General features: G+C 42.9%; 2 protein-coding genes across 2 annotated transcripts; one reads left to right on the top strand and one right to left on the bottom strand.

Moving 5' to 3' along the window:
• Positions 1–155: 155 nt before the first annotated feature.
• On the bottom strand, positions 156–2,130 carry LOC145458866 (sorting nexin-12-like). Its single transcript, XM_080337369.1, has one exon. The coding sequence runs from the start codon at positions 2,021–2,023 to the stop codon at positions 1,529–1,531; it is 495 nt and encodes a 164-aa protein (XP_080193495.1). The 5' UTR covers positions 2,024–2,130; the 3' UTR covers positions 156–1,528.
• A 201-nt stretch (positions 2,131–2,331) lies between these two features.
• LOC145458856 (sperm flagellar protein 2-like) lies at positions 2,332–8,519 on the top strand. Its single transcript, XM_080337358.1, has one exon. It carries the CDS (start codon positions 2,919–2,921, stop codon positions 8,280–8,282), a length of 5,364 nt encoding a protein of 1,787 aa, XP_080193484.1. The 5' UTR covers positions 2,332–2,918; the 3' UTR covers positions 8,283–8,519.
• The last annotated feature ends 791 nt before the right edge of the window (positions 8,520–9,310 follow it).

The following is a 9,310-nucleotide window of genomic DNA, read 5'->3' as shown; positions in this document are numbered from 1 at the left end:
ATGTATAGTCTTCAATCCGGCTGGATGATTCCAACGTTCAATCATTTTGGGCGACAACCGACTTTGAATTCTGGAATCCAAGCGCATCAATGCTTGACGGAGACTCATAGTCGGAGTATTCTGTATTCACCGAGTTACGGCACTCGTTTAATTAATCTGAAATCATACAATGCAATGATAATACAATAATTTTACGTCATTTGAAATGGTGAAAGGAAGATAACTCAAATACGAAATCCTATTAGCCTGCTCCGAAATTTGTTTCGTTGGAACAGACACAAAATCAGCACACAGATTCAACGGCATTATATTGGTCAGTCAGACTGTAATAACATGAGCAATTGAGCATAAATGCGAACTAGAAGACAACAATAACTTTGATGAACCATCCGTCAAATTATTGTAGTGATAATTTGCGGAGATCCTACTGGCCAATATTGCACAATGTCAAAAAGATCGCCAAGAATTCAAATTCCTCAGTTGATCAGCAAACTTGCTAAGATGATGTAATCAGAAGGTCAACTTCGCATTATATGTGGTAGTTGGTCCCTGAAATCGAACCCGATGTTGCTAATCTCATAATATAAGACATCAATAATCCAAATGCGAATGAGATATGCTTATGCAACATAGCGCAGTATAAATATACTGACATTACGCAATCACCAACCTCATATGAGATTGAAAGAAAAATTCCAATGTTGAATAGTTTCAATGCATGAATCACAAACGTCAAATATTCCTATGTCTCGAATATACCAGTGTGAGAAAACAAGTCATAAAGCTCAAGTAATGGGCATTATGTATCGATATCATGAAACGTTCTTTCCCCATTTAATCACTGTGGGCTATCCTTATTTTGCAAACATAATGATTCAATTGATATTCAAACTGGATCTGTCCACAACGTAAATCTGTTGGCTATTGCAAATGACCATGTCTTTTGCTGAAGCGTATGCTTAGATCATAATGCATTTCATAATACAAATAGATATCACTGTATTTGCTCAAGTTTCTGTGATTCAGTACTGGTAGCTACCAAAAATCAATTTGATAGCAAATGTAAAGGTTGACACAACTAACCAAGATCTTTCAAATTATACTACAACCAATGTGATCCTAATAGAGATCTAGATATAGATCCAGCAGCATCATCTTCTATGGACATTGGACAATGAAGGTTAAGTTTAAAAAATCAAATAATAGGCAATCCTGAAAAAAAAAACATTTTGTAAACCGTCAAAATTAAATGTGACATATTTTTCTGGGTACTAAGGATCAACGTCAACTAGTTCTGGAACCTTTTTGATATAATATGAGCATTCATGTAGATATACTTTTGGATACAGTATACTTATGAAAAGTTTGACGAATATGTGACGCGATCCATCAATGGGAATCATGGCGAATAGGTGATTATTCATTCGGTACTCTGTTCAACTGTTCCATTATAGTTTGACACTTGAAATTGCGTTTCCATGTCATGTAGCAATTGCGAATAACTGTTGATCAAGGCCACTTTTCATAATCAGTTGGTGTTGCGAACTTTTCCAGGAGTGTAATTCTTATCAATGGACTCGTGTTGTAGAAACATGTGCAGACAATTCTCGTTTTGAGCTAGAGGATGGCCGGCGACTTTGTTGATAAACGTTTCCAATCCTTTTCTTCTCTCTTCGATGAAATCATCTTCAAATATCCCTTCGTCACTACGGAATGGTAACATTCGTTTCAGAGCTTTTCCTGGCAATGCCGGCACTACAATCTTGCTGTCTCTTTCTAGCTCGCCGCGCAACCATTCGAAATCACTGTATCGCCGTCTGACAGATGATTCTTTTGACTTGAATACGGGTAAATTAGTCTTCAATTTGACTTCATAGTCGGTGTATTTCTTCCCTCGCCCGATTCCGTGCGTCTCGGGATTTACGACTTCGATTTCAAGGAAGTTTGCCGGCAGGCTATACGCATCGTTTAGATCTTGTCTAGGGGCGTCGAGCCTTCTCGTGAAGGGTTCATCTGCAGCCATAATGTCACTAATTTTCCAAAAAAGGCAACGAAACTAATCACTGATGCTGTAACGGAAGCTTGACTGTGGCGAAGCAATACCCTTCTGAAATGCAGTGCGATGTATTACTCCATCTAGTGTAGATATTACGCCAGTTGAGGAATCGGTTGAGCGAATATGATTGACATATCTATCCACCCCATTGAGCTCCACCCACGTAGTTGTCTTGGTTACCAGAAACGCTCACGATTCTGGCGTTGTAATGGGGATGTCGCACGCAGTTCTCGATAAAGGTTCCAATCGTTCTTAAAATAGCTTGTACAATGTAAGTTAGCGACAGGTTATTTAGTTGCACTAATGGAGAAGACAAAAGTTGATAAGATAATTTCGCACAGAACTCAATCATGATTAAAATAGCTTGAGAATAGAGGTGTTGATAAGACATTTTGGTTCATGCTGAAAAGGTCAATACGTATGTGCTGCGGTACGATACTGCAATACCGTTTCCTACCTACAGGTTCATAATGTTTAAAATAAAGCGCCAATACAAATTATCAAATTTATGCCAACTTAGACGGACTTTGTGTATTATCAAAAAAGAGTTTATGGAGCTTGACCCATTATTCAAATATTCATGCCGTTGGTGTCATATTTGGTGACATGATTGTTGATATACAATTTTCTTATAAATTCTCTGCTGACGATTACCCCTGACGAGTGTCAGCCATAAATATTCAAGTTTATTTCAATATGCATATAAGGCATATTGAAATTCTGTAGGCTACCTCTAAGAGTCTCTTCAAATCTATTACAGTTGCTTGGCCTATCTTGGTACAGGCATACCCTGGAATTGTAGCAATAATAAAAAGTTCACTGTTATCTTATACTTCAGTCTCCCGTGCTAAATGTATCAAACATGACTGAGATTCTGTGTAACTGGTTAAATAATGACTTGAAGCTCTCGAAAGCCGTGGACAAGTCCCACGTGGCTCGCGACTTTTCAACGGGATATCTATTCGGAGAAATATTCCACCATTTCCAACTGCAAAATGACTTCGATTCGTTCTCCGCCGGACAGTCGTCGAACACAAAGATGCAAAATTTCATGCGCCTCGAACCGACTTTCCACTTGCTGGAAATTCCGTTTGACGCAAACATCGCTTACGATGTTATGTCGCAAAAATACGGAGTCGCCACAAGATTGTTGTACCAAATGTATATCAGCCTGCAGAGGAAAGTGAAAAATAACTTGACAGGGGTTGCGATGCAAACTATGAGACCAGCAGCACCTGTTAAACTAGAAAAAATCGAGAGCGGGCTTTACAAAGAACGTCTAAAGACATTGATACCTCGCGAGAGCGACTTGACGATGGATCAAGTGACTGAGAAATTTGTCCAAAAGCGCGAGGAAATTCAGAAAAAGGCGTTGTCGAAACAATATAAGGAATACATGCAGTACGCCGCGATTAAGGAAGAACAGAGGAAGAAAGCTTTAGAAAAGGCAAGAGACAATCGTTTGGAACAAACCAAGTTGCTTGCGAAAATTCAAGCAGCCGTGGTGCACATTCCAAAACCGCCTCCGTCAAAAACGCTACAAGCGATTAAAAGCAGGAGAGATTTCAGAAGTAAACAAGAAGCCGAGTCTACGCGGCGTGGAATCAAGAATTTTGAAGAAAACCTCAAAAAACTAGTAGCTCCCACTGCAATTCAGAGCAGTCAAGAAGAAGACGAAATGGTCGGCGGGTCGGATTATCTCGATCGAATCAAAACTAGGCTTTCCGAAGAAAGAGTAGCCAGAGAAGAGCGTGCAAAACGACGCAGAAAAGTCCTAGTCGACCAAATGAAAGCGCATCACGCGCAGGAAGAGGCGCATCGTCAAGAACAAATCGTGCAGCGTTTAATGAGACAATCTCAAATGGAACGGAGGGTCGCGGTGCAGCTGATGCAGATTCGGTCGGAAAAAGATAACATCCGTAGAAATCGCATATTCAGAGAGAAGCAATTTGAAGAGAGAAGGCTAAAAGATTTCCAAGACGCTCTTGATTTGGAAGAGAAACTTGCGAAACTAGCAAGACAAGAATACGAGGAAAATGCGGCAGAAGAGAGAGAACGTCATAACCGCAACATGGCTCGGAAGAGACAGGAGAAATATCGGAAGCACTACAAAATTTGTGGCGATATCTTGTCCAGCATTATGGATTTTGCGTCGAAAATCGTAGAGTATCGCGAACTGACTGAGCGAAAGGTACCGGAGAAACTAATCCGGGAATGGAAGAATCTGTATCGTGAAGGCCAACCGATTTACGAAGACCGCGTAATTGATGAGGAAGGAGAAATCGCGTCAAAAAGATCCGAGATACTTAACTCGCAGGATTTTGCAGAGTACAGAAACATGCTAGGAGAATGGAAGCCGGACGACTCGGCCGAATTCAAAAAACCTCCGGCCGGAAATATTTTGGGGCACATCCTCCATCGTATGTTCGACATGGTGCACCCGCCTGAAAATGCCCCGGAAAGCCCGACGTTTCCGGATTTTCCAATACGCGCTGCCATTGCCGGTAAAATGTTCTCCGGGAAGAGCACCGTTTTGGATAGGCTAGCCAAGAATCACAACATCGCTCATCTTAAAATCGAGAAGTTAGTTAACGAAGCCATTGATGCTTTCAAAGCAAAAGAACCGGCTTTGAAAACACCACAAGCTGTGGAGATCGCAAGCGTTAATATCGTAGCCCCTACTCCAGCCACTGCGGAATCAGGACACCGTCACTTGAGTTCGGATGAAGAAAATGAAAAAGATAACGAAGCAGAGAAAGCGCAGCTGAGCAAAAGAGCTGAACTCGGAGAGCAAGCTATAGGCTACTTAGAATCAGGAGTTGAAATACCGGATGCTATCCTAGTGGAGATTATCGCAGAAGAAATACATCACATACCAGAAGGCCGAGGTTGGATATTAGATGGATTTCCTGTCACAGTCCAACAAGGAGTGTTACTGGAAAAAGCAATCACAGGCAATGACGTGTCTTTAACAGCAGCTCCTGTGAAACGTAAAGCTTCAAAGACATCGTCACTTGTAGCAGATCCGAATCCACCTAAACCGCCTGTTATTGGTACAACCGCTCTTGATATTGTTCTAGTTCTTGACGTTAGTGATGAGCTTGTATTGAAACGATCACTCGGTAGAACGCAAGAGAGTAAGGAAGACACCGTTTTCCATGAGGAATTCTCCCCTGCGCCGCACGGATCTCGTACCGGACTCGGCAAAGCAGAGAAGATATACGACGTAGAAGATTCCGCTTACGACAGAGACCAGGTTCAGAACCGCGTGGCAAAGTTTCACGATGATTGGAAAAAGTTAGAGGCTTTTTACGGAAAGCTATCCTGCGTACAGCGGGTTGATGCGGAGCAAGATAGGGACAGTGTATTTCACGAGGCGGAAAGTATCTTGTTTCAGGCATTGGAGAAAGTCAAAGGCACGGACTCTACAGATATCGATACCAAGTCAGAAGAACAAGAAGAAGAAGTCAAGGATGAGCCACAACCTCAGGCTACACCTAAACCACCGTCGGATGCGTCCCGGGCGTCATCGCCTAAAAGCAAAGGGTCAAAAGCGCCTAGCCCGTCCGGGTCTCGGAAAGGAAAATCGCCTAAAGGCCGAGATAAGAGCGCAGAAAAAGGTAAAAAATCAAGGAGCCCGTCAGGATCGAGAAAAGGTAGCGGGAAAAACAAAAAATCAAGATCACCAACGCCAACTGAGATCCCACCGCCCGAAGAAGTACAAGGACCGCCTCCCCCAAAACCTGGAGACTCCAATTGGGTGTATGTGGATCAGCCTCTCCCGATGGAGGTAGCGCAGTTTGCAGTGCCAATATGGGATAATGTCGAAGAAACGTACAAAGACTCGTGCATGCACATTTTCGCGAACATCCGTCAAGAACGAGAGATAGTAGTCCGGTATATTTACCAGTCGAGAAACGATTTCCGGTCTCACCTCCATCGTCCTGATCAGAAGCAAGCGTTCGTTGATGGCTGGCAGAAAGATTTCAACGAAGTAGCCGATGATTTAAGGGAGGATGAAGAAACAAAAGCGGAGCTACATCAAAGGTTGTTTGATTTGAAGGAAAGACTTTGGGACGTTTGTGACACTAAAAAAGAAGAGGCGGAATCGGAAAGAAAGGAATTGATGAGCGATGGATGGTTGGAAGATCACCTAGGTCTTTTGATCAATCAGTACCTCTCTCTCATGCAAGTCGAGGTCGACCGTTTTCAGTCTACGACTAAGATTTTAAAAGATTACTATTCCGGAATGCAGAATAAGATCCCGGCCGAAGACAACCCGCCTAATTCGCGTTTGCCTTTAGTAGAACTTGACGTTGAGGATACAGCTCACGCAGCCGCTAGCAATGAGACTGTAGCTAGTGAGGTAGCCCGTGAGTCATCGTCTGATACTAAGAAGAAGAGAGGTAAAGATGAAGACGCTGAGCCCGCTGTAGAATCAGACGGGCGTATTAAGATACCTTTGATTCAACGCGGAGCCACATTTACGTTAGTATCGGAAGAAACAGGTAAAGGCAAAAAGGGAAAAGCACCAGACACGACTAACGATACGCAGTTCGGTGAAGGTGAACTGGAAGAAAAAACTATAGTAGATGCGTACAGTACATCCGCCGGGTATATCACCAACTTGGTTCAGAACGATATAGCGGCGAAAGAAGCGGAAGTAGAAGAAGAACGTAGATTGAGGGAGGAGGAAGACAAAGCGAAAATGGCGGCGTCCGCGCCGGTAGCCGATAAAAAAGGTGGAGGCAAAAAGAAGAGCGCGAAAGGTAAAAAAGGCGGGAAAAGCAAAACGCCGACGCCGGTTCCTCCGTCCCCGGTTGACGAAATCAGCGAGGAAGACAAAAAGAAAATGGAGGACGCAAAAAAGATGAGGGAGGAATACTACTGCGCTTTGCAAGAAGAGGAAACTAGAGCTAAATGTAATTTAGCGTTGATACGCTACAGAGGCGTGCTGACTTTGTCCGACTTGAAAGAGGCCATGAATACGTCCTACGCTGAGATGTTAGACTGGTTAGGTGCCCGATATTTGTCTGAAATGAAGGCTATCGAACAGTTGACTGATGCGGGACAGCATGCGATTGAAAGCGGAATCAAATTGAAGCATCAGTTGTGTTTAAAACAAGACGAATTTGTTGTGAATATGGACTTGAAAGTCGCGCGTACACCGAGCCCTCCACCGCCCGAGCCCGCTGTCGAAGTTTCCTTGCCTGAAGTATTTACAGTCGTGCAACTTGGACACTTGCTGCACCAATTTCAGAAAGTATCACCTTCCGGTACGATTGCCAGCAAGTCATTTACAGAGTTATTAGCCGATTCTGCCTTGCTCACTTATGGAGAAGACGCGCTACCCGAGGCTTGGATGACCGTGAGTTACGCGCAACTGGCAGAACTGTGTAATCTTTTGTCGCAAGAATCCGAGTATATCGATTGGAGGAAGTTTCTGCTGGCGCTTTCGAAACCGTGGGCTTGCCCGACCGTAGAGCAGCTTATTCAGGCTAGGAATGCTTTCCAGGAAATCGATGTGGCTCAAAATGGGTGGATAACAGAAGACCAGTACGCTAAAGTTGATATTTGGCTGTGCGAAACGATTCCAAACGAAGAAACCGACGCAAATACATATCCGAGAATGAAAAATCTGCACATATTCTTCTTCCACTTGTTCTCAGATTGGGAACAAAAACCCCCGAGACTTGATTACGTAAATATGTTGATGTATTTTGCAATGGATATGGATACTCTGCAAGGCTACGTCAAAGCGTTAAGTGTTGCTGTAGGTGAGCCGTGTCCACGGATGTACAAGAGCGTTCCGACTTCATCGTCTACGTCTAAAATGATGGAAATCGAAGATATGGCTGTCGACGCATTGAATAACGTATCAGTCAAAGTAGATCCGTCCCCCAAACCATTAATATCTGTAGAAGCTTGGTGGTTGGTCATGCATCACGGATCAGCAAGGCTTGCAGACTCTCATCGCTTTTCAGTCACCGACGATCCGGACGATAAATATTCTCTTCAACGCATCAGAGAGATTTACGAAGCGTTGGAGTCACAAAACTTTGCGCCTCAGCCTCTCCAACTTCTTTTGCAACATCCTATGATCCAGGATGCTGTGGCGATGACGAAACAGTTCCATCTTCCCGACGTGAGCGTGATATTTGACAAAGCCGCTGTTCCCACAGTTGACATTGATGACTCGCAATCCATTCAAGCCACTTTCAATTAAATGTATTCATTCACGTTAATTTGTACTTTTCAGCGAACTTTTGGAGTAAAATTTGGTCTGATAGCCCTTGAATTTATGCGATGATTCTTGATCTTGATCATTATATTGCATGTGCTGTATCTCCAGACTAGTTGAAGGAACAGAGGCGGTCAGTACTTCTACTTTTCCAATGTATTCAAGTAGTTTGCCTCTACTTGCAGTACTTACTCAAGTAAATTTGATTTTCCTATACCCCTACTTCGTCATATTTTGTGACTTAACTCTTGCTATTCACTGGGGTGAAGAAAAGGTATAGCACCACTGTTCTATAACAAAGCTATAATTATCACGTGATGTGGACGAGTCCTTATGCTCTTTCTCCTACATGGAATCTAAGAACACCGACCCTGATCTCTGCTCCGTCCGCAAAAGTCAGTTTCCATGATTTGACGTCCAGAGCGTATTTATGACTGCTTTTCAAAACTACTTACAGTAAATCCTACTTCTTGACTAGTTTGACCATGTCTGTGAATGAACAACATTAGGGGCAGCTCTAGATGGTCATGCAAATGTTTAGGAGAAAGGTATGCCAAGATGATTTAATGTAGTCAGTATTGGTACTCAAGTACAGACATTTCTACTCAATTACAGACGGAAGCAGCGATTTTTAAGACAACAGAACTACTTCAAGTCAGAAATGAAGGTCAGAGAAGTACATTTCAACAAGGGGTCCTAGACCTCAACAATTGATCAAAGATGACTTGGCGATATTCGAAATTGCAAGATTCGTCATTGTAACAAAAGGCACTACAATTAGGTGTAATTTTTGAAAATATACGCAGTTACCGTCACACATGGGTTAGACCACCAAGGGGATTTCACTCATTGAGCGACACAAACCTATCTCAAAACTATGTTCTGCTACAGATGCTAGGTGTAAAATCAAGTGATATCGGCTAAAAACTCCACAAGTGAGAGTACCCTAAATCATAATCTCATGAGCAGACCAGGCCAGACCTACAAAAGTCCTGTTATTAACCACCTCTGGC

Source organism: Botryllus schlosseri, chromosome 16 (genome assembly GCF_051294905.1).
Source record: "Botryllus schlosseri isolate E-star chromosome 16, Bs_hap1, whole genome shotgun sequence".
Lineage (NCBI taxonomy): Eukaryota > Metazoa > Chordata > Ascidiacea > Stolidobranchia > Styelidae > Botryllus > Botryllus schlosseri.
This window is presented reverse-complemented; position numbering and strand designations above follow the sequence as displayed.